This window comes from Coregonus lavaretus (genome assembly GCF_964263955.1).
Source record: "Coregonus lavaretus genome assembly, contig: HAP1_SCAFFOLD_3061, whole genome shotgun sequence".
NCBI lineage: Eukaryota > Metazoa > Chordata > Actinopteri > Salmoniformes > Salmonidae > Coregonus > Coregonus lavaretus.
In genome coordinates this window covers 25764-51506 of record NW_028160462.1, presented here as the reverse complement: position 1 = coordinate 51506, position 25743 = coordinate 25764, and the positions used below count along the sequence as shown (strand labels likewise).

At 45.3% G+C, this 25743-nt stretch overlaps 1 protein-coding gene across 1 annotated transcript; it reads right to left on the bottom strand.

The window, feature by feature from the left end:
* Positions 1-2683: 2683 nt before the first annotated feature.
* On the bottom strand, positions 2684-20938 carry LOC311121781 (dynactin subunit 2). Its single transcript, XM_084196231.1, has 13 exons — positions 20669-20938; positions 19891-19959; positions 14059-14155; positions 13588-13649; positions 12568-12666; positions 12152-12312; positions 9612-9762; positions 8439-8543; positions 8123-8200; positions 7848-7919; positions 7434-7536; positions 6499-6590; positions 2684-3757 (listed from the first exon to the last, which is right to left on the bottom strand). The coding sequence occupies exons 1-13, from the start codon at positions 20702-20704 to the stop codon at positions 3671-3673; spliced, it is 1212 nt and encodes a 403-aa protein (XP_084052357.1). The 5' UTR covers positions 20705-20938; the 3' UTR covers positions 2684-3670.
* Between the last annotated feature and the right edge of the window lie 4805 nt (positions 20939-25743).

The following is a 25743-nucleotide window of genomic DNA, read 5'->3' as shown; positions in this document are numbered from 1 at the left end:
TTTTAGTAAATATACTTGAATGATGGCTAAAATATCCAAAAAGGTTCAAAGTTCAATGGCACTGTATCTGGGCAGCACTGCTGCAGTTGGCAATGATGGAGTGAGTGGTGAAAAGCTGAACCCTACCGCATGAACCCAATGAACTCATATTAAGCTTTTTATAAGGGTCTATGCTGCCCTCTACTGGCCATGTAGCACCATTACAAACATGAGTAATCATGACTAGAACAGTCGAGTAACAAGTTGCCTGGCTCTAACCACGGATCTAGAATCAGTTTACCCTATCCCTAATCATAGCCTCAATTTTTAGGGCCGCAAAAATATGTGACCCTGGATTAGGGGTAAAGGTAATATCGGTTAACCCTGAACAAAGTTTCGCGTAATTGGTCAGATTTACGTAGTCTGTCCATGAGAGATTATGGGTAAGGGGCCATTTTTACCTTTTCTATTTGGCCCTCCTGTGAATGTGGTTGATTTATTTAGTCTGTGTTACGTTGATATAAGGGAATTGAGAAGTCAACAATTTTGTAGCATTGGAATCACGTCTAAATCATGTCATGTTTTACAGCAACTGTCAGTTTTATCAACTAACTCGGCTAGGCGAAGCGAACGTATGTGCTCTCATACTCCCTAAAGACTTTAGTTTGAAAAACGAGAAAAAAAACGGCAATATTACAGTTGTTTGTCACCAATGAGACACCTTAGTAGCAACAAAACCAGAAAACACTTAGTCTAAATTAATCTAAGAGTAAGAAATCTGTCATTCATGTTTACGTTTTTGCCGCGGTGTTTTAGTCGCGCAATTTTACATCTAGCTAAAATGTTTGGTGCAGCATTTCTGAAGTGAAACATTTTGTATCAAAACTAGTCGTCTCGAATGACACTTCATGTTCCCACTCCTACTAGTAGTACTGTTGACCAATCACCGATGAAGGGGCGTAGACTTCGGCTACCGAAAAAATTTCTCAGTGCATGAACGGTTCTTATTATAGCTCAGTGTATGAACGGTTCTTATTATAGCTCAGTGTATGAACGGTTCTTATTATAGCTCAGTGTATGAACGGTTCTTATTATAGCTCAGTGCATGAACGGTTCTTATTATAGCTCAGTGCATGAACGGTTCTTATTATAGCTCAGTGCATGAACGGTTCTTATTATAGCTCAGTGCATGAACGGTTCTTATTATAGCTCAGTGTATGAACGGTTCTTATTATAGCTCAGTGCATGAACGGTTCTTATTATAGCTCAGTGCATGAACGGTTCTTATTATAGCTCAGTGTATGAACGGTTCTTATTATAGCTCAGTGTATGAACGGTTCTTATTATAGCTCAGTGCATGAACAGTTATTATAGCTCAGTGTATGAACGGTTCTTATTATAGCTCAGTGTATGAACGGTTCTTATTATAGCTCAGTGTATGAACGGTTCTTATTATAGCTCAGTGCATGAACGGTTCTTATTATAGCTCAGTGCATGAACGGTTCTTATTATAGCTCAGTGTATGAACGGTTCTTATTATAGCTCAGTGTATGAACGGTTCTTATTATAGCTCAGTGTATGAACGGTTCTTATTATAGCTCAGTGTATGAACGGTACTTATTATAGCTCAGTGTATGAACGGTTCTTATTATAGCTCAGTGCATGAACGGTTCTTATTATAGCTCAGTGCATGAACAGTTCTTATTATAGCTCAGTGCATGAACGGTTCTTATTATAGCTCAGTGTATGAACGGTTCTTATTATAGCTCAGTGTATGAACGGTTCTTATTATAGCTCAGTGCATGAACAGTTATTATAGCTCAGTGTATGAACGGTTCTTATTATAGCTCAGTGCATGAACGGTTCTTATTATAGCTCAGTGCATAAACGGTTCTTATTAGAGCTCAGTGCATGAACGGTTCTTATTATAGCTCAGTGCATGAACGGTTCTTATTATAGCTCAGTGCATAAACGGTTCTTATTAGAGCTCAGTGCATGAACGGTTCTTATTATAGCTCAGTGTATGAACGGTACTTATTATAGCTCAGTGTATGAACGGTTCTTATTATAGCTCAGTGTATGAACGGTACTTATTATAGCTCAGTGTATGAACGGTTCTTATTATAGCTCAGTGTATGAACGGTTCTTATTATAGCTCAGTGTATGAACGGTACTTATTATAGCTCAGTGTATGAACGGTTCTTATTATAGCTCAGTGCATGAACGGTTCTTATTATAGCTCAGTGTATGAACGGTTCTTATTATAGCTCAGTGTATGAACGGTTCTTATTATAGCTCAGTGTATGAACGGTTCTTATTATAGCTCAGTGCATGAACGGTTCTTATTATAGTTCAGTGCATAAACGGTTCTTATTAGAGCTCAGTGCATGAACGGTTCTTGAACCCTGCCCAAAAACCAAAACGTCACAACATTTCTCCATATTATATGCGCAAACTGTTTCGACTGGGAAGCATGCAACAGGCTTTTTAGGCACATATTACTATTCAAATAATTATAATAAACATAACTATGCTATTTTTAATCTTGACTTTGTATAAATGTAGTATTTATTTTATGTAAACTATCTTTTCCCTGAAGACCTTTTAGCATCATATTGACACTTAGGCAGAGAATACTTTGAACTGTAGTTTTTATTAAAAGGGACTTGATTTTATTTAACAGATTCAATTGTTTTATACCAGATCCATGTTTCACAAGTTCTCTCTCTCTGTAGAAGAGTGAGTGTAGTTGTTTATTCAGATGATATCCCCACCACAGACAGCCAGGTACTGTACAGTCCATCGTAGGCAGTAGATAAAAAGTAACGTGTCGGTGGTATTTTAGTCTCAGTCACAATAATAATAAGTTACAAGCAACTGAGCATGAAACATTTAAGGTACACAGGCATATTTACAAGCATCCCTCCAGGACTTCAGGCCCCCCCCAAAAGCACACAGGTATGCATTCCTGCTACATGTCCATACATCGTCTTTCTGACTGACGACATGTCCCGATTCTTCACACTTCTCCCAAAGCGTGCACTCTCGTCATTGGATTGGTGTTAGCATTAACTGGAGGGAGTTTCCACAATTGTTAAATCCAAGACGGGAAGTGTGCAAAGTGTATACTTTTGGGGAAAAGGGTGGACAATCGGCATTGGTTGTTTGTTTTTGTGCAGTAATGTTGTAGACACGTATTTTCTCTGGACATGCTATTCCACTTCTTGAGCCCTCAAATTGGACATTCAATTAAATTACTTAGCTGATTGAATGTTGTAGCACTTCCCTAAAACTAGTGTGGATGAACAGGTTGAAAGGACATGGAGGAAGATTTTTAATTGAGAGGAAAAAATTCAGTCTGAAAGCCATTGAGTTTTGAAGGGAATAATCATATGTGACGTTTGTTTATATATATATATATATTGGGTGTAATGCATTGCATTTGATACCAAATGAAAGACTTCCTATGGGAGAGAGATGTGGGATGTGGAAGAAGGGGAAAATAGACAAGAACATTGTGTCCATTTTAGAATAGTATGATTTTTTGTTGTTGTTGTTTTAACTTTCAAATCAAACATTACGCTTTGAGAAACAAGAAGGCAGAGGTGGAAGAAGAGTGAAAGAAGACCCTCCACTCCCTCAATTTGCCCAACTGTCCTGACAGACGTAAAAAAAAAAAAATGAAACATATTTATTTGTTGAGCGTCTTCATTCTCTGGTCCAGAGCAGCAAAGTTCTCCTCTACAGACAGGAGATTCTCCTTCATGGTTGTCTGCACCTGGGAAAGGGGGAGAGGGAAAGATGAGTACATTTAAATTGTAACTTCTAAGTCCACCCATCACTTTTGGACTTTATAGCACTCCCAGAGGGCATGGATTATTGAGTCAGTCGTTGTTATTTTTACACTTAATCCATGAATATGCCGTTGTGCTGTAGAATGTTAATTTTGTCTTGTGTAATAAATTCTATATATTAGTTTATACTGGACTAAGTCTACATTTTCTTTAACTGTTATTTCGTTATTATGTTCCATCATTCCCTCCATCTTGTGCCAATATCAGTTCTTTTTAAGTCTTGGTTCTAGGAGTTTATATTTTTTTCCCCCTAAGAGATTGTCAGTTTGATAGGTGAGATATACAAAACCTTGCAGAGAGCCTATCATATGAATATCCTTTCCTGACTCAAATATGGTTCCCTCAAGACTGCTCTGATGTCCAAAAGATTTCAAATCAATTTCTTGATATGAAACTTTTCAGTCGTATGCATTTGAAAATATCTACATTGGTCAGTCAAAAACTGCTTTTTAAATTCTGTCATGGAAATACATTTATTTACTATTACCAAGTCATTTACGGGTTCTATGCAGTGTTCCATGTGGACCAAATTATCGGTGAATTCTGAAAAGCTATCGAAGGATTGTTTCATAAGGTTGTGTTTTTAGGGAGTGATATTGGTTACATTTTCTTCCATATTGTTAGTGTTCTTAACTATCAGTGGTGGAAAAAGTACCTAAGTATATTTACTTTTACTCAAGTATGACACCTTACTAGAAAATGACTCAAGTAAAAGTCACGCAGTAAAATACTACTTAAGTAAAAGTAAAAGTATTTGGTTTTAAATCTACACTGAACAAAAATATAAACACAACATATAAAACTGTTGGTCCCATGTTTCATGAGCTGAAATAAAATAACCCAGAAATGTTCCATATGTGCAAAAAGCGTATTTCTCTCAAGTTTTGTGCACAAATTTGTTTACATCCCTGTTAATGAGCATTTATCCTTTGCCAAGATAATCCATCCACCTGACAGGTGTGGCATATCAAGAAGGTGATTAAACAGCATGATCATTACACAGGTGCACCTTGTGCTGGGGACAATAAAAGGCCACTAAAATGTGCAGTTTGGTCACACAACACAATTGTCATGACTTGCCCTAAGTCACGTCACGACAATGCCACAGATGTCTCAAGTTGAGGGATTGTGCAATTGGCATGCTGACTGCAGGAATGTCCACCAGAGCTGTTGCCAGAGAATTGAATGTTCATTTCTCTACTATAAGCCGCCCCCGAAGTCGTTTTAGAGAATTTGGCAGTACGTCCAACCGGCCTCACAACCGCAGACCACGTGTATTGCGTCGTGTGGGCAAGCGGTTTGCTGATGTCAACGTTGTGAACAGAGTGCCCCATGGTGGTGGTGGGGTTATGGTATGGCAGGCATAAGCTACAGACAACGAACACAACTGCATTTTATCGATGGCAATTTGAATGCACAGAAATACCGTGACGAGATCCTGAGGCCCATTGTGAGGCCCATTTTTTAAAGGTATCTGTGACTAACAGATGCATATCTGTATTCCCATTCATGTGAAATCCATAGATTTAGGGCCTAATGGATATATTTCAATTGACTGATTTCCTCATATGAACTGTAACGCAGTAAAATCAATTAAATTGTTGCATGTTGCATTTATATTTTTGTTCTGCATATTTAAAGTGTCAAAAGTAAAATATATAAATCATTTCAAATTCCTTATATTAAGCAAACCAGAGGGCACACTTTTAGTCTTCTTTTATTTACGGATAGCCAGGGACACACTCCAAAACTCAGACATCATTTATAAAACTATGCATGTGTGTTTAGTGAGTCCGCCAGATCAGAGGCAGTAGGGATGACCAGGGATGTTCTCTTGATAAATGTGTTAATTTGACCATTTTCCTGTTCTGCTAAGCATTCAAAATGTAACGAGTACTTTGTGTCAGAGAAAAATGTATTGGAGTAAAAAGTACATGATTTTCTTTAGGAATGTAGCGGGGTAAAAGTATTCAAAAATATAAATAAATAGTAAAGTACAGATACCCAAAAAAAACGATTTAAGTTAAAATACTTTAAAGTACTACTTAAGTACTTTGCACCACTGGTAACTATGAAGTTGTTAATGTTCTTAGCATTATCCTTTCCAGCACAGTTACAGCAACTATGATTGATGTGTAACCAGGCCAGTGCAGTACAGCTTGGCTCAATGGTGTGAAAGGTTAAAGTCACATGTCAGTCCCAGCAGCAGTCCAACCTACCGCAGAGCAGTGTGAGATGTGTCACTGTGTCTCCTACCTCAGAGCAGTGTGAGATGTGTCACTGTGTCTCCTACCTCAGAGCAGTGTGAGATGTGTCACTGTGTCTCCTACCTCAGAGCAGTGTGAGATGTGTCACTGTGTCTCCTACCTCAGAGCAGTGTGAGATGTGTCACTGTGTCTCCTACCTCAGAGCAGTGTGAGATGTGTCACTGTGTCTCCTACCTCAGAGCAGTGTGAGATGTGTCACTGTGTCTCCTACCTCAGAGCAGTGTGAGATGTGTCACTGTGTCTCCTACCTGTGAGAGCAGTGTGAGATGTGTCACTGTGTCTCCTACCTCAGAGCAGTGTGAGATGTGTCACTGTGTCTCCTACCTCAGAGCAGTGTGAGATGTGTCACTGTGTCTCCTACCTCAGAGCAGTGTGAGATGTGTCACTGTGTCTCCTACCTGTGAGAGCAGTGTCCCGTTGTCCTTCAGAGAGTTGTTGATCATCTGCTGGGTGGTGTCCAGGTGGGTCAGCAGCTGCCCAAACTGCATGGCTACAGATAATCATACCCAAGTAAAAGCTTAGACGTTACACTGGCAGAGAGCAGCATCATAAATCAATCACAACATGGTGACAGAGAGAGTCAGACAAACCACATCGCTACAACCCAGATACAAGACATCACACGGAGTCAAAGAACAGACAACTAAAAACAAGTGGGTAACATTTTCAAAGCATATCAGAGTTGTGGACATTACTCGTTCCTTTAAATTTGTTTTTCTAACTGCCACACCTGCAGTTTAAAATGTGAGTATTTTCAATGTTTCTGAGCCAGGTCTGAAAGCCAGGTGATTGGCAGGTCAGTATGTTTCTGAGCCAGGTCTGAAAGCCAGGTGATTGGCAGGTCAGTATGTTTCTGAGCCAGGTCTGAAAGCCAGGTGATTGGCAGGTCAGTATGTTTCTGAGCCAGGTCTGAAAGCCAGGTGATTGACAGGTCAGTATGTTTCTGAGCCAGGTCTGAAAGCCAGGTGATTGGCAGGTCAGTATGTTTCTGAGCCAGATCTGAAAGCCAGGTGATTGACAGGTCAGTATGTTTCTGAGCCAGGTCTGAAAGCCAGGTGATTGGCAGGTCAGTATGTTTCTGAGCCAGGTCTGAAAGCCAGGTGATTGGCAGGTCAGTATGTTTCTGAGCCAGGTCTGAAAGCCAGGTGATTGGCAGGTCAGTATGTTTCTGAGCCAGGTCTGAAAGCCAGGTGATTGGCAGGTCAGTATGTTTCTGAGCCAGGTCTGAAAGCCAGGTGATTGGCAGGTCAGTATGTTTCTGAGCCAGGTCTGAAAGCCAGGTGATTGGCAGGTCAGTATGTTTCTGAGCCAGGTCTGAAAGCCAGGTGATTACCTTGTTCATGCAACTCCCTGACAGCCATGAGCCTCTGCACCACCTGAGGCAAAGAGGTTGCCATGGCGTCCCACTTCTGCACCACGTCATACAGCTGAGACACCTGACAGACAAGACAACACGGAACAAGTTGTTGATGGAAATAACACATACCCAATAATGATAAGGTTGGGGGTAAACGGAGACGGCAGAGTCCAAGGAATGAGTTGCTGAAAAATGCAGTCCGAGTTTGGTGGTGGATTGTCAAGGTTTCATCTACAGGAGATAACTACTGTAGAGCCGAGAGGTTCTCCTGGTCAGGTCAGGTGGTTAGGAAAACCTCCTGGCCATAGGGATAACCTATTTACTGTGTGAAATAAGATGTCATAAACTCTTACATTACTTCTAAACCTCAACATAAAAAGCTGGACTAACCTTGTTCTGTGTGCCAGCATCTTCAATGGTTGCCTTGTGCTTCGCAATCTCATTCATCTTCCCAAGGACGCTCTATACAGAGAAAACACAAACACAAATCACACAATAACCATGTTCACTTTTCACATTATAACAAACACAAAAAAGATCAGCCCATCTTGTCCTTGGGTGTTCTCTGCAAAGTAGTGTGACATCGATTGCTGCTAGACTGATACGAGGTCAGTTTGGCATTCCCAACCCCTGATGGTTATGATTCTGCTGATCCACAATGTTACCTGCAGCCTGGCTTCCACCTGGTCCAGAGTAGCTGAGTCCAGAGCACTGACCCTCGCCTGCAGCATCTCCATAGTGTCCTGGAGGACAGAGAGAGAGAGCGAGAGAGCGAGAGAGCGAGCGTTCAGTCACAGGGCTAACAGTGATTGATGATCAGGTCAGGGTTACCGTACTTTCTGACATTGTGGCTCATGCAAAATCTTTTTTTTTTTTTTAAATGAACAAAATTGGATTGATTGAGTTCAGTTGGCACAAGAAAAAAATTATCCTGTTTTGACCTACTGAATGGGTCCAAGGTGGTAGACAGAATAGACTCACCATGAGACTGCCGCCCTGCACCCCAGCACTCAGAGGTCCCGGTTTGTCTGATCCAGAACCCACAGCCGTCTCCAGCTCTGCAAGCCTCTTCTCCAACTCTGCCATCTACACAGAGACAAACCAAGGAGAAGTTTATGCATGAATGAATGAAAACTGGGTAAACAAGTGACACAGAATTGACCAAGGACTCACTCAAATTTGCATTTGCAAATGCAGACACAGACACACGTTGTTGGGGACCACACACACACACACACACATAACCGATGCTGTTGGGGACCCCTTAACACACTCCCATTGCCCTGGGCTCCATACCTTAACACACTCCCATTGCCCTGGGCTCCATACCATAACACACTCCCATTGCCCTGGGCTCCATACCATAACACACTCCCATTGCCCTGGGCTCCATACCATAACACACTCCCATTGCCCTGGGCTCCATACCATAACACACTCCCATTGCCCTGGGCTCCATACCAGAACACACTCCCATTGCCCTGGGATCTATACCATAACACACTCCCATTGCCCTGGGCTCCATACATTAACACACTCCCATTGCCCTGGGCTCCATACCAGAACACACTCCCATTGCCCTGGGATCTATACCATAACACACTCCCATTGCCCTGGGCTCCATACCATAACACACTCCCATTGCCCTGGACTCCATACCATAACACACTCCCATTGCCCTGGGCTCCATCCCTTAACACACTCCCATTGCCCTGGGCTCCATACCTTAACACACTCCCATTGCCCTGGGCTCCATACCTTAACACACTCCCATTGCCCTGGGCTCCATACCATAACACACTCCCATTGCCCTGGGCTCCATCCCTTAACACACTCCCATTGCCCTGGGCTCCATACCATAACACACTCCCATTGCCCTGGGCTCCATACCTTAACACACTCCCATTGCCCTGGGCTCCATACCTTAACACACTCCCATTGCCCTGGGCTCCATACCTTAACACACTCCCATTGCCCTGGGCTCCATACCATAACACACTCCCATTGCCCTGGGCTCCATACCTTAACACACTCCCATTGCCTTGGGCTCCATACCATAACACACTCCCATTGCCCTGGGCTCCATACCATAACACACTCCTATTGCCCTGGGCTCCATACCATAACACACTCATATTGCCTTGGGCTCCATACCTTGGCAGCATCTGTGAACTTCTCCTGCTCTGGCCGGCTATGTAGTTCATACAGCACCACACCATCAGGACCTTTAGCTGCTGCCGGGGCCTTCCCCTCCCCTGTACTGCCCCTACTGCCCCTCACTGCCTCCAGCTGGGTTAACAGACGTCTGCCATGGAGATGGAGAGAGAAAGAGAGGGACACAGTTGTATTTTATCGATGTCAATTTGAATGCACAGAGATACCGTGACGAGATCCTGAGGCCCATTGTCGTGCCATTCATCCGCTGCCATCACCTCATGTTTCAGCATGATAATGCACGGCCCCATATCGCAAGGATCTGTATACAATTCCTGGAAGCTGAAAATGTCCCAGTTCTTCCATGGCCTGCATACTCAGACATGTCACTCATTGAGCATGTTTGGGATGCTCTGGATCGATGTGTACGACAGCATGTTCCAATTCCCGCCAATATGCAGCAACTTAGCACAGCCATTGAAGAGGCCACAATCAACAGCCTGATCAACTCTATGTGAAGGAGATGTGTCGGTCTACTTGAGGCAAATGTGGTCACACCAGATACTGACTGGTTGTCTGATCCACGCCTTTTTTTAGAAATCTGTGACCAACAGATGCACATCTACATTCGGAGTCAGGTGAAATCCATATATTAGGACCTAATGAATGTATTTCAATTGACTGATTTCCTTCTATGAACTGTAAATTGTTGCGTTTATATTTAGCAGTCTTATGGCTTTGGGGTAGAAGATGTTTAGGGTCCTAGACTTGGCGCTCCGGTACCGCTTGCCATGTGGTAGCAGAGAGAACAGTATACGACTTGGGTGACTGGAGTCTGACAATTTTTAGGGCCTTCCTCTGACACCGCCTGGTATAGAGGTCCTGAATAGCAGGGAGCTCGGCCCCGGTGATGAACTTTTTGAGGATCTGAGGTACCATGCCAAATCTTTTCAGCCTCCTGAGGGGGATAATGCGTTGTCGTGCCCTCTACACAACTGTGTTGGTGTGTGTGAACCATGATAGATCCTTAGTGATGTGAACACAGAGGAACTTGAAGCTCTCTGCCTGCTCCACTACAGCCCCGTCGATGTGAATTGGGGCGTGCTCGGCCCTCCGTTTCCTGTAGTTCACGATCAGCTCCTTTGTCTTGCTGATGTTTAGGGAGAGGTTGCTGTCCTGACACCACACTGCCAGGTCTCTGACCTCCTCCCTATAGGCTGTGTCATCGTCGTCGGTGATCAGGCCTACCACCGTCGTGTTGTTGGCAAACTTAATGGTGGTGTTGGAGTCGTGCTTGGCCACACAGTCGTGGGTGAACAGGAGGTACAGGAGGGGACTAAGCACGCACCCCTGAGGAGCCCTGTGTTGAGGGTCAGTGTGGCAGATGTGTTGTTGCCTACCCTTACCACCTGGGGGCGGCCCGTCAGGAAGTCCAGGATCCAGTTGCAGAGTGAGGTGTTCAGTCCCAGGGTCCTTAGCTTAGTGATGAGCTTTGAAGGGGACTATGGTGTTGAACACTGAGCTGTAGTCAATGAACAGTATTCTCACATAGGTGTTCCTCTTGTCTAGGTGGGAAAGGCAATAGAGATTGAGTCACCTGTGGATGTGTTGGAGCGGTATATGAATTGGAGTGGGTCCAGGATGATAGTTGATGTGAGCCATGACCAGCCTTTCAAAGCATTTCATGGCTACAGATGAGAGTTCTACAGGGCGATACTCATTTAGACAGGTGACCTTGGCGTTCTTGGGCACAGGGACTATGGTGGTCTGCAGTGAGTCCTCCCCCCCCCCCCCCCCCCCCCTTTCCCTCCCTCTTTCTCCCCCCCTTTCCCTCTCTCCATCCCTTTCCCTCCCTCTATTTCCCCCCCTTTCCCTCCCCCCCTTTCCCTCTCTCTCCATCCCTTTCCCTCTCTCCCCACCCCTTTCCCTCTCTCTCTCCATCCCTTTCCCTCTCTCTCCATCCCTTTCCCTCTCTCTCCATCCCTTTCCCTCTCTCTCTCCATCCCTTTCCCTCTCTCTCTCCATCCCTTTCCCTCTCCCCCTTTCCCTCTCTCTCTCTCTCGCTCCCTCCTTTCCCCTCCCTCCTCCCCTTCCCTCTCTCTCCCGCCCTTCCCTCTCTCTCTCCCTCCTTTCCCCTCCCTCCTCCCTCCCCTTCCCTCTCTCCCCCCTTCCCTCTCCTCCCCTCCCTTTCATTTTCTCCCCCCCTCTCCTTCATTCTCTCCCCTCCCTCCCCTTCCTTCTCTCCCCCCCTCCCCTTCCTTCTCTCTCCCCCCTCCCCTTCCTTCTCTCTCCCCCCTCCCCTTCCTTCTCCCCCCCCCTCCCCTTCCTTCTCCCCCCCCCTCCCCTTCCTTCTCTCCCCTCCTCCCCTTCCTTCTCTCCCCTCCCTCCCCTTCCTTCTCTCCCCTCCCTTCTCTCCCCTCCCTCCCCTTCCTTCTCTCCCCTCCCTTTCCTTCTCTCCCCTCCCCTCCCTTTCCATCTCTCTCCTCCCTTTCCATCTCTCTCCCCCCTCTCTCCCCCCCCATCCCTTTTCCCTCTCTTACTTGGCCAGTGCTCCATCTGGATCAGCTAGGTTAATATGTGCCTGTGGTCCCAGCAGAGAGTCCAGATGGGCAGAGACCAGCTGCTGTTTGAGCTGGGCAGCCTGCTGGGCTAGGACTACAGGAGTCAGACGCTCCTCTGAACTGCTGTCCCTTGTGGTCTCCTGAGGGGAGAGGAGGATAGACACATGTGATCAGCACATAACCAGGGAAATGACAATCACTGGTTTGGGGGTGGGTAGAGGTCAATAGGGTATAAAGATAGGTGGTTTGGGGTGGGTAAAGGTCAATGGGGTATAAAGATGGGTGGTTTGGGGGTGGGTAAAGGTCACTGGGGTATAAAGATGGGTGGTCTAGGGTATAGGGGTTGTTTGGCACCGTCTGTCTGACCTGGGTGGTCTAGGGTGTAGGGGTTGTACCTGGATGGTCTCCACCTCCTGACTGAGCTCCTGGATCTCATTAACCAGCCGCTGGTACTTCTGCTGGGGAGTTTCCTTCACCCCACAGCCCTCCGCCAACTAGACAGGGATGGAGAGAGGAAGGAGGAAGAGTGAGAGGAGGAAAACAGAGTTAACATTCAGACAATACACTGGAGTGTCAGAACAGACAGCAAAATCATTATACACACGATTAAACTGGACGTGTAAAAGGTCTTGCGATTGATTTCACAGAAATTCTCATTTTTCTAAATCTAACGATGGGTTATGCTTATACCCTGATGAAGACAGCTTGTCTGTCGAAACTTTGGTTATTAGGTTATGAAATTATAACATCTGAGCTCCTAGAGTGAGACTCTCCTTTTCTTTTTCAAGTGTTCTACTCCGCTAGCCAGCACCTCTCCTAAACAGGTGTTCTACTCCGCTGGCCAGCACCTCTCCTAAACAGGTGTTCTACTCCGCTAGCCAGCACCTCTCCTAAACAGGTGTTCTACTCCGCTAGCCAGCACCTCTCCTAAACAGGTGTTCTACTCCGCTAGCCAGCACCTCTCCTAAACAGGTGTTCTACTCCGCTAGCCAGCACCTCTCCTAAACAGGTGTTCTACTCCGCTAGCCAGCACCTCTCCTAAACAGGTGTTCTACTCCGCTAGCCAGCACCTCTCCTAAACAGGTGTTCTACTCTGTTAGCCAGCACCTCTCCTAAACAGGTGTTCTACTCTGCTAGCCAGCACCTCTCCTAAACAGGTGTTCTACTCCGCTAGCCAGCACCTCTCCTAAACAGGTGTTCTACTCTGCTAGCCAGCACCTCTCCTAAACAGGTGTTCTACTCCGCTAGCCAGCACCTCTCCTAAACAGGTGTTCTACTCCGCTAGCCAGCACCTCGCCTAAACAGGTGTGCGTTTCTTTTGCCTCCGGGTTATGCGTCCCAACAGAATCAATGCCACTATTTATAGAACTATAATCAATTTGAAATGTAATATTGCAGCAGCAGGATGTACTCACAATCTCATATTCTCCTGACTCATAACCCACTCTTTTGTTCTTACTGATGCGATCTGAGAAGTCTGGGAGAGAAAACACAGATTCATTAGAGGAAAAACAAGAATATTAGATGGCGGTTTGTAACCAATTCAGGAAATGCCTCATGTCTTAAAGGGCTACATGATGTGACTACATGACCAGGGAAAAGTCCTGAGTTCCTCCTGGTGATTCCACATGGTCATCTGCTGATATCAAAAGGGCTTTATAAATACATTTGATTAGATTTGAGTCAAGGACGAACTCCTGTGCTTTCTCAACTCCTCAATCCCTTGCATCCTCTCTCCTCACACAGTGGAGGAAAAGGTCTGAGCGGAGAGACCTTGGGACTTTCTCCTCTGATATGGTTGAGAAGGCAAGGGAAGGCTAATTGAGATACTGCCCACGCCAAACTCATGCCACTGTGGACATCCAGCTGTTGGAAGGTATACTGACCAAGTCCTTTAGTGCTGACCCTCTTGTCCTTGAACTTGTCGTAGGCTGCGTTGGGGTTGACCACGATCCTTTCCACACTGTCACTGCACAGCTCTTCCTGTTAGGAGGAGGCATCCAGAATAATGAGATACCACAGGAAACATACCCAGCCTTGGTCAAAACTAGGACAAAATCTCAAATGCACAAAATGGATTGGAAATGAAAGACCTGAAAGCATACGTAGGCCAAAATGGTTCCAAAGGAGATCAGATTTGATGATTGATGGTGATTTGTGCCAATCTTCTCTCTCCATGGGTTATCTGTCACACTGGCTGATTCAATACCACCTGGGAACCTAGTCCCCTATATACCAGAAGCACACCTGTATGGCTCGGTGTATAAACACTCACACACAGTATCAGTCATTTAGATACAATCCGGTGGCTGAGACATCAACTTCATGTTCATCTACAGTGTGAGAGAGGACCCATGTGAGACGCCCGACCAACTCCAACTCGCAAACCCACGACACATCTCACCAACACCAGAACACACAGATTGAAATGGATCTGTATTCAGGAGGTGGGGAAGCATGTCTATTCCAGGAGGGAATCAGATGGTTGATTTAACAAAAAAACATTCAGAATCTTGAGCACCCAATGGTTTCGCAGAATCCACAATCAATTGTCTTTAAAATGAGCTCTTTAGTGACCAATGAAACGGAACAACTAATTGTGTAAAGGGGTGTATTGTGACAACACAATGTGGATGGAAAGTCAGCATTGCTGGAGGACCAGCACTGGGGTTAGGTACCAATCACTGCTCTACATGAGAAAGTTACCTCCCTCTTGCACAGCTGATTGATGGAAGATGCCATACTATAGAGACATATTACATAGGCCTATATATAATATACTAGAGTTTCAGAGGGTTCAGAGTTTCTCCGGTCCTGTGACTTAGACATAATCTCTATGAGCTAGTTAGCTATTCCAGTCAATTATAAATCCATGTCTTTCTCCATCTGCTCATTTGAGGAAACAGATTCCCTTAATCAGTGATTCTGAGAAGAGCATCATTCTGACTAGCCTCAGGGAACTGTGCACTAGGGTGAGGGATGATGTGATCAATGTGGCTAAGCGCCAACGAATCAAATGGGATCAAATCAATAACCACTGATACAGACAGTACTGACGGTCCAGACACAGACGGTACAAATATATATGTTAGGAGTAGGAGGGGAGTCAGTCTGTTAGTCAGTGAAGCTCTTACCAGCTCCTTGGGTTCCCAAGAGGAGTTAGAGGAAGAGGAAAAGCACAGGGAGAAAGAGGAGAAAGAGAAACAGATTAATGTGGTAATCACACGCCGTGCACAGCAGCAGCAGCCTGCCAGGGGAGATAAGAAAGAAAGAGTCCAGTGTTCTGAGGCAGACTGCTGCAGACGTTCACTATGACACGGACTGTCTGATCGTTATGACGTCTCTGTTCTCTCTCTCTCAGCCCCACATCATTTGGACAGCGAGGGAATATATAGCACAATTTTCAGTGCATCCCTCCAGACCTCATTGAAGAACGAATTCGGCTCCCGGTCCAAAATGAGTTTGACACCCCTGGTCAACAGTAACTTTATTTACATCACGCATCATATTGTACACACAGGGAGGTAGGCCTTAAATATGCATTTTATATCCAGTGTGTGACTGTGAATATATTGTAAATATCTGATCTCCTTTGTATGATAGGCCCAAAGCGCTTAACTCAAGCCTCTCGTCTAAGTGTCTGGTGTTGTTAGCATTATGTAGTCCGTGGAAGAAAGGAATTGACTGAGCTCCTAAGTCACAGTGAGATGGTTAGAAAGAAGACGATTTAGAGCTGCTTTGATGAGACATACAATGTGCTAATATTGTGAATGTCAAAGTGTGTTGCAGTATTGATCCCAGTGTTTGTATCGCTAGCAAAGCAGAGTTAGTAAAGATCGTTAGTTAGTAAGCTTCTGTTAACAGTTGGGGGAAAGGGATGATAGAACACATACACAGTAGCAGAACTGTCTTATCAACAGACAGACAGACAGAGACAGACAGACATTGTAGATTCAATATCCTTGTGCTACAAGTCTATGTCAAAATGAAAATGGGAGGATTATTAGGCCAACTAAAATGTCTTGTAATGTGATAAGTGCTGCTACATTTTCAATAGGTGAAACAAGGGATCCAACACTTCATCACAGAAGAGCAATGGGGCACATCATCATCACCACCACATCATGTAGGCAGATAGTCATTTCAATACAATTTGAAGAGGGGAAAGGAAGGATTTACAACCCATGCAGATAACTCCACTAAATGCACTGAGAGAAAAAATAACCTCTTACTTGTACACACTAGCGTCCCAGGAGGGGTGGGTGGTTGGGGAGAAAAACAAGACCGACGGAGGGAGGGAGGGGACATGGGAGGGAAACAAGACCGACGGAGGGAGGGAGGGGACATGGGAGGAAAACAAGACCGACGGAGGGAGGGAGGGGACATGGGAGGAAAACAAGACCGACGGAGGGAGGGAGGGGACATGGGAGGAAAACAAGACCGAGGGAGGGAGGGAGGGGACATGGGAGGAAAACAAGACCGACGGAGGGAGGGAGGGGACATGGGAGGAAAACAAGACCGACGGAGGGAGGGAGGGGACATGGGAGGGAAAACAAGACCAATGGAGGGAGGGAGGGGACATGGGAGGAAAACAAGACCGACGGAGGGAGGGAGGGGACATGGGAGGAAAACAAGACCAACAGGAGGGAGGGAGGGGACATGGGAGGAAAACAAGACCAACAGGAGGGAGGGAGGGGACATGGGAGGGAAAACAAGACCAACAGGAGGGAGGGGACATGGGAGGGAAACAAGACCGACGGAGGGAGGGAGGGGACATGGGAGGGAAACAAGACCAACAGGAGGGAGGGGACATGGGAGGAAAACAAGACCAACAGGAGGGAGGGAGGGGACATGGGAGGAAAACAAGACCGACGGAGGGAGGGAGGCGACATGGGAGGAAAACAAGACCAACAGGAGGGAGGGAGGGGACATGGGAGGAAAACAAGACCAACAGGAGGGAGGGAGGGGACATGGGAGGAAAACAAGACCGACGGAGGGAGGGGACATGGGAGGAAAACAAGACCAACAGGAGGGAGGGGACATGGGAGGAAAACAAGACCGACGGAGGGAGGGAGGGGACATGGGAGGAAAACAAGACCGACGGAGGGAGGGAGGGGACATGGGAGGGAAACAAGACCGACGGAGGGAGGGAGGGGACATGGGAGAAAAACAAGACCGACGGGAGGGAGGGAGGGGACATGGGAGGGAAACAAGACCAACAGGAGGGAGGGGACATGGGAGGAAAACAAGACCGACGGAGGGAGGGAGGGGACATGGGAGAAAAACAAGACCGACGGGAGGGAGGGAGGGGACATGGGAGGGAAACAAGACCGACGGAGGGAGGGAGGGGACATGGGAGGGAAACAAGACCAACAGGAGGGAGGGAGGGAGGGGACATGGGAGGGAAACAAGACCGACGGAGGGAGGGGACATGGGAGGGAAACAAGACCAACAGGAGGGAGGGGACATGGGAGGAAAACAAGACCGACGGAGGGAGGGAGGGAGGAAAACAAGACCAACAGGAGGGAGGGAGGGGACATGGGAGGAAAACAAGACCAACAGGAGGGAGGGGACATGGGAGGGAAACAAGACCGACGGAGGGAGGGAGGGGACATGGGAGAAAAACAAGACCAACGGAGGGAGGGGACATGGGAGGGAAACAAGACCGACGGAGGGAGGGAGGGGACATGGGAGGGAAACAAGACCAACAGGAGGGAGGGGACATGGGAGGGAAACAAGACCAACAGGAGGGAGGGGACATGGGAGGGAAACAAGACCAACAGGAGGGAGGGGACATGGGAGGGAAACAAGACCGACGGAGGGAGGGAGGGGACATGGGAGAAAAACAAGACCAACGGAGGGAGGGGACATGGGAGGGAAACAAGACCGACGGAGGGAGGGAGGGGACATGGGAGGGAAACAAGACCAACAGGAGGGAGGGAGGGAGGGGACATGGGAGGGAAACAAGACCGACGGAGGGAGGGGACATGGGAGGAAAACAAGACCGACGGAGGGAGGGAGGGGACATGGGAGGGAAACAAGACCGACGGAGGGAGGGGACATGGGAGGGAAACAAGACCGACGGAGGGAGGGGACATGGGAGGGAAACAAGACCGACGGAGGGAGGGGACATGGGAGGAAAACAAGACCGACGGAGGGAGGGAGGGGACATGGGAGGGAAACAAGACCGACGGAGGGAGGGAGGGGACATGGGAGGGAAACAAGACCGACGGAGGGAGGGAGGGGACATGGGAGAAAAACAAGACCGACGGGAGGGAGGGAGGGGACATGGGAGGAAAACAAGACCAACAGGAGGGAGGGGACATGGGAGGGAAACAAGACCGACGGAGGGAGGGAGGGGACATGGGAGGGAAACAAGACCAACAGGAGGGAGGGAGGGGACATGGGAGGGAAACAAGACCAACAGGAGGGAGGGAGGGAGGGGACATGGGAGGGAAACAAGACCGACGGAGGGAGGGGACATGGGAGGGAAACAAGACCAACAGGAGGGAGGGGACATGGGAGGAAAACAAGACCGACGGAGGGAGGGAGGGGACATGGGAGGAAAACAAGACCGACGGAGGGAGGGAGGGGACATGGGAGGGAAACAAGACCGACGGAGGGAGGGAGGGGACATGGGAGGAAAACAAGACCGACGGAGGGAGGGAGGGGACATGGGAGGGAAACAAGACCGACGGAGGGAGGGAGGGGACATGGGAGAAAAACAAGACCAACAGGAGGGAGGGGACATGGGAGGAAAACAAGACCGACGGAGGGAGGGAGGGGACATGGGAGGAAAACAAGACCGACGGAGGGAGGGAGGGGACATGGGAGGGAAAACGCCATTAGGATTGGTGGTGTCACTGGTGGGAGTCAGTCAACACATTTAGGTATCTACTTCACAGTTGATCCATGATACAGCACGATGATCCAGAGATGCAAAAATCAATAAATCAGTGACCATTGATCTGCATCTCTGGATTTAGCCCTTGATCATGACACTCAGTTCCAATACACACATGAGTCATTAAACGAAGGCGTCTTCTGTACGGGGGGAGTTTTGTTAAGAGCCCCGACGCTTGGTCTGAACATTAACACGCATCGCTTAAGGTACGGTTTTGGAATCATAAGGACCTTATCTTTCATATCTGCTAGATTGTTTTTTCAAAAAAACAAAAAGGGTTAAATTGATACACCTTTATAGAGTTAGGGTTCCCACTCGGTCATATCTCCATGTTACAGTGCGCGTTTCCGGAAGACAGAGGGTCCACCTGCACTAATAGGGTATCTAGCATGCTCCGAACACGTGTGTAACGGAAGAAGGCCGCCAGAAACGTGTTGTCACTAAAAAAACAATACAGTCAGCTGCAACTGTGATAAAGCCACTTTAAAACAGTGCACAGTAAGTATATATTTTGCATTTGTGAAATTATTTTGACGTGATATGAAAGTAGGGCTTTATGTTTCCAAAACTGTGTTGCAATTGAGAATTTATGCAGGTTTCGATGGAGTACTTGGCTGTTTTACCTGCCAGTGCCAGTCTACCTCTGAAAATAACCTTAAAGAGTAATGGTAGGCTCCTTAAGAGTACATATTGGGCTACTCTGAATCATGCAGTGGTTTTTAGAGAGGATGTGACAATCAGCAACACTGGTGTGTTGGGATCAAGAGGCTGCAGCAAACTTTTTTTCAAAACCCTCCCTCCATGTTTCACTCACTGACTCAAACTGGGCCTGATCATCTTCTGGCAGGTCACTGGTCTCATACACATCTGGCTCGTTGGACGCCTGTGGAAGACAACGACTCGTATTCCATAACAGCAAAATGACAGTGACATAGCTGGCTATTTGTCAATGCAACATTAACGACACTGGTACAGTTAGCCTGCTCAGAGGATTATATATTTTTGTCAAGTCACTGAGTCTTACACACATTAAGGACATTTTTATTTTTTAAGTTGCCGTATTAGCTGTGTGTTTACTGTGGTTATCAATTTTACAATACCCAATGAGTGGAACCACCCAACCACTCTCAGCTAATGTTATCAAGATAACTAGTTAGCTGGCCAACGCCCATTCAATCACAAGGCTGGATTAGCTAGCCTCTGTTAGGCTAGCTAGCTAGCTAGCTGTCGGAAGAATAGCTACAGTTATATCACAGATAGTTAGAACAATGAACAGATATACAAAACGTTGGATCATATTTGGTTATATGCTTGATGGGAGCTGCTTGAAAGATGTTTGTTAAAAGCAGACCATTTCAATGAACGGGTAACTAGGTTAGAGAGGTAGCTAACGTTAGTTAACCAGGACAGCTAACGTTACTGTAACTAACTAGCGTTAGCTTAACATAGACAGCGTTAGCCAGTAATGCTAGCTAGCCTGGCTCCTGTGGTTTTGCTAGGGAACATGTTACAAACATCTTATCGAGCCAGATAGCTAGCTATAACGAGACACTGGCTAGCTAACTTAACTAACAAGCTAAAAGTACACTTACGATTCCAGGCAAATTGGCGTATTTGGGATCAGCCATTGTTGAGGTTGCAAGGACGTGGCCGGTGGATGAGTAGACAAAACCGTAGACGTGCCAAAGATATCTGAAATAACGATGGATCGTGTGGACAAGTTATTAGTCCGTTAAAACGTTAGGTAAATGAACAACCAAACGAATCCCTACACCCGTAGCCAAACAACTCGCTAACATAAACAGCTTTTTGTGTTCACAACTGTATTTTGACAGCTCGATTGTTCAGTAGCGGGCGAGCCTAACAATCTCGCGAGACTTGCGAGGCTGAGCGCTGTAGTTTCATAACCCAAAAAAACTGGACCTGGAGACTTTGGAGATTTAACCTAAACTTGATTCAACTTGCAGTGGTGCTTTTGAGAAATTGTACAAACATTGTACAACCTTCGGGTTGCTGACCGCTAAGCATGTGAACGAACAGCATGACAATTGGCAGGGCAGCCTGCCTTGTCTGTCTGTCTATTTATAGACACAGAGAATGTAGCCATAACCTAAAAGCCTTTGTTTGAATGAACCATTTTGTAAGGGGAAAATATTAAAACAAATTGTATATTTGCCTAGTTTATTACTATACTAGTCTGGACTGTGTGAGTTGCCTAATACATGTCCTATAAATAGCCTATCATTGACGTCTCTGTCAATCACTGTGAAATAGAGGGCGGTGCCTCACCGTAATACCAATAATATGTTCGATTTTTAACGAATGTAGGCCTACGATTGACTGGTCAAACCATATTCGCATGGTGGGGCTATCATACAAATTATTAAACACCAATTGTCAATGGGCAACCGCTCCATCTTCAGAGCATCAGTGGTGCTGATGAGAGGGATGCGAATGGGCTACCACTTTAAAATCGTTGCCTGGTCAAGTGCAGACCACGCCCCGTGCTTGTTAAAGACAAGAGAGCTGCCGGTGATGCAAGGCGCTCCGCAAGCCATGCTTCAAAAATCTCTCCTCCTGCATCTCTCACTGCAACAGCTGACTGACCGTCTGGAGCCGGAGCCGCTCGGAATACTCTCACATTTAAATTATAAAGAACTGCATGGAAAAATTAGCAGAAACATTATAGGGATATATATATGTGTTTTTGTGGGCTATTTGAAGTAAGCAAACTCTCCAAAATCTACATAACCTAATTTACATATTTATTTTTGATCGAAATTGATCTTATTTCAAGCAAAAAAGCTCGAAATGATCATTCTTTAAACACTCAGCTTGCCCATCTAAAAAATAGTGTCTGCATTTATATGCATATGATAAACAAGATTAAATAGTGTAAAGGAACAAGTAACTTATAGGTTTCCAAAAAAATCCCTTTTGCCTTTTTGAGGCACATCCGATTTCTTTCTCACAATGGCCGATGTTAGCGCAGAATGTAATATCAAGGTGCTATGTCGCTTCCGTCCTCTAAATCATTCCGAAATTATCCGTGGAGACAAATTCATCCCCTCATTCCAGGGAGATGAAACCGTCAGCATCGCGGTAAGTTGATATTTCTGCTCATTCATTATTTTGACAAGATTTGTTGTCTGCCATGTTAGTGATGATGACTGATGATGAGGTACCATCCTAAGGGTGACGCAGGGCTTACACTATGTCTTTTTCATCAAACATCATCCTCTGACTACCGGTCAAGTCTGTACTCCTTTCCCCTGAAGTTCAGGCTTGTTGTATTGCCAGTAACTGATTTGATGAAATCATACAGATATTGATTGTCATCCTCCTCCTCCTCCTCCTCCTCCTCATCATCAACTTCTCACGTCATTCACTGTCAAGAGTTGATGTTTGAATGTAGACCAGGCTACTCTGTCCAGCCAGTTAAATAAATAATGCCATTGATGAGTTCATGTTGCAGCATCAGTGTGCGGGATGAATGCTAGTCATGTCATTGCATGAATTCAATCCAATATTTTTTGCTGTATAGCACACACCCTATATACAGTATACCTTATAGTAATAGTCTGTAAGTATGTATCATTTCTGATCAGCCAATCAGGCTTAACGGTTAACCTATTGATTATTGGGAGAGAGCTCCTGGCATGGCCTGTTGACACTATGGATCTGTCATCTCAAATAACACAGGTCACTTAGCATGGCTTTACAATGCTGTGGGGATCAATGGTTATTAGTTTCACAAAGGGCTTCCAACGGGCTTGACATTTCCCAGGGCTGTGTCCCAAACGGCACCATGTTCCATATATAGTGCACTACGTTTGACCAGTTCCTCACGGGCCCCTTGTAAAAAGTAGTGTATTATAAAAGGAATAGGGTGCCATTTGGGACGGAACCCAGCCAATAAATATAACTATTGACTGTTGTATCACACTGACTGACTGATTGCCTCATCAACGTCTCCTCTATAATATAGTAATAGCATGCTATTCAGCAGATGCTTTAGTTCAAAGCGACTTACATCATGAGTGCATGAATGTTCACGTATGGGCGGCCCCAGTCCTCTGACTGGTCTTAGACTAATTCATGTGGCCTGAATTGATCTGATATTGATGGGTGTGTCCCACGCAATTAATAACATGTACAAATTATTGATCATATGTAGGCTTTAAGAGAGAGAGAGAGATAGAGAGAGAGAGAGAGAGAGAGAGAGGGAGAGGGAAGAAGAGAGATAGAGTGAGAAAAGGAGATAGCAAGAGAGAGAGGAAGAGAGAGAGAGAGAGAGAGAGAGAGGAGAGGGAAGAAGAGAGAGAGATTGAGAGATAGCAAGAGAGAGAGGAAGAGAGAGAGGGGGGGGGGGGGAGAGACGGGGAGCGAGACAGATCAAGAGAGAGATTGTTTATTATCTATTTCACTTGCTTTGGCAATGTATATATATTTCCCATGCCAATAAAGCACTTTTAATTAATTGAAATTGAGAGGGAGAAAGGGAGAGAGAGAGAGAGAGAGAGAGCGAGAGAGAGAGAGAGAGAGAGAGAGAGAGAGAGAGAGAGAGAGACAGATCGAGTCAGAGAGGGAGAGAGAGAGAGAGAGAAGGAGGAAGAGAGAGAGAGGGGGTGAGGGAGGGAGGGAGATAGAGAGAGAGAGAGAGAGAGAGTTAGAGAGAGAGAGAGTCAGAGAGCGAGAGAGAGAGAGGGCAACCACTGAAGAACAAACATCATTATAAATACAACCCATATTTATGTTTATTTATTTTTCCATTTGTACTTGAACTATTTGCACATTGTTACAACACTGGATATATACATAATATGACATTTGAAATGTCTTTATTCTTTTGGAACTTCTGAGTGTAATGTTTACTGTTAATATTTATTGTTTATTTCACTTTTGTTTACTATCTACTTCACTTGCTTTGGCAATGTTAACATATGTTTCCCATGCCAATAAAGCCCTTAAATGGAATTGAATTGAATTGAGAGAGAGAGAGAGAGAGAGAGAGAGAGAGAGAGAAAGAGAGAGAGATAGAAAGAGAGAGAGATAGAATGAGAGAGAGAGAGAGAGAGAGAGAGAGAGAGAGAGAGAGAGAGAGAGAGAGAGAGAGAGAGAGAGAGAGAGAGAGAGAGAGAGAGAGAGAGAGAGAGAGAGAGAGAGAGAGAGAGAGAGAGAGAGCATATCCTCTGAGGTATGATCTGTGTATCTTATGCATAGTCATTCGTCCTCTAGGTTTTAATGCTCCTGAGTAGGTGATAATCATTCTATGGCTGGACCGTTGTGTCTGTGTAGTGGGTGGCTGGAATGACTCTAGATAAGGAAGTGAGAGAGAGAGATGTGATGGGGGAGAGAGAATGCTGATTTCTTTATTGTTGTGAGAGGAAAATATGGTGTCTTATTTAAAGTATTCACACCCCTTGACTTTTTCCACATTTTGTTGTGTTACAGCCTGAATTTAAAATGGATTCAATTGAGATTTTGTGTCACTGGCCTACACACAATACAATACCCCCATAATGTCAAAGTGGAATTATGTTTTTAGAAATGTTTACAAATTAATAAAAAATATATTGTCAATAAGTATACTACCCCACTACCCTGGCGTTTCAACCACCATGCTCTACCAATTGAGCTACAGAGGACCACACCCCTTGACTTTTTTCACATATTTGTTGTAATATTGCCTGAATTTAAAATGGATAACATTTAGATTTTTTTGTCACTGGCCTACACACAATACCCCATAATGTCAAAGTGGAATTATGTGAAAAGCTGAAATGTCTTGAGTCAATAAGTATTCAACCCTTTTGTTATGGCAAGACTAAATAAGTTCAGGAGTAAAAATGTGCTTAACAAGTCTCATAATAAGTTGCATGGACTCACAATGTGTGCAATAATAGTGTTAACATGATTTTTAAATGACTACCTCATCTCTGTACCTCACACATACAATTATCTGTAAGGTCCCTCAGTTGAGCAATGAATTTCAAACACAGATTCAACCACAAAGACCAGGGAGGTTTTCCAATGCCTTGCAAAGAAGGGCACCTATTGGTAGATTGCTAAAAAATGTAAAAAGCAGTAATTGAATATCCCTCTTGAGCATGGTGAAGTTATTAATTACACTTTGGATGGTGTGTCAATAGATCCAGTCACTATGAAGATACAGGCGTCCTTCCTAATTCAGTTGCCGTAGAGGAAGGAAACCGCTCAGCGATTTCACCATGAGGCCAATGGTGACTTTAAAACAGTGACAGAGTTTAATGGCTGTGATATGAGAAAACTGAGCATGGATCAACAACATTGTAGTTACTCCACAATACTAACTTAAATGACAGAATGAAAAGAAGGAAGCCTGTACAGAATAAAATATTCCAAAACATGCATCCTGTTTGCAATTAGGCACTAAAGTAAAACAGCATAAAATGTGGCAAAGAAATTAACTTTATGTCTTGAATACAAAGCGTTATGTTTGGGGCAAATCCAACAGAACACATCACTGAGTACCACTCTCCATATTTTCAAGCATGTTGGTGGCTGCATCATGTTATGGATATGGCTTCAAATGGCAAGGAATATGGAGTTTTTTAGGATAAAAATAAATGGAATAGAGCTAAGAACAGGCAAAATCCAAGAGGAAAACCTGGTTCAGTCTGCTTTC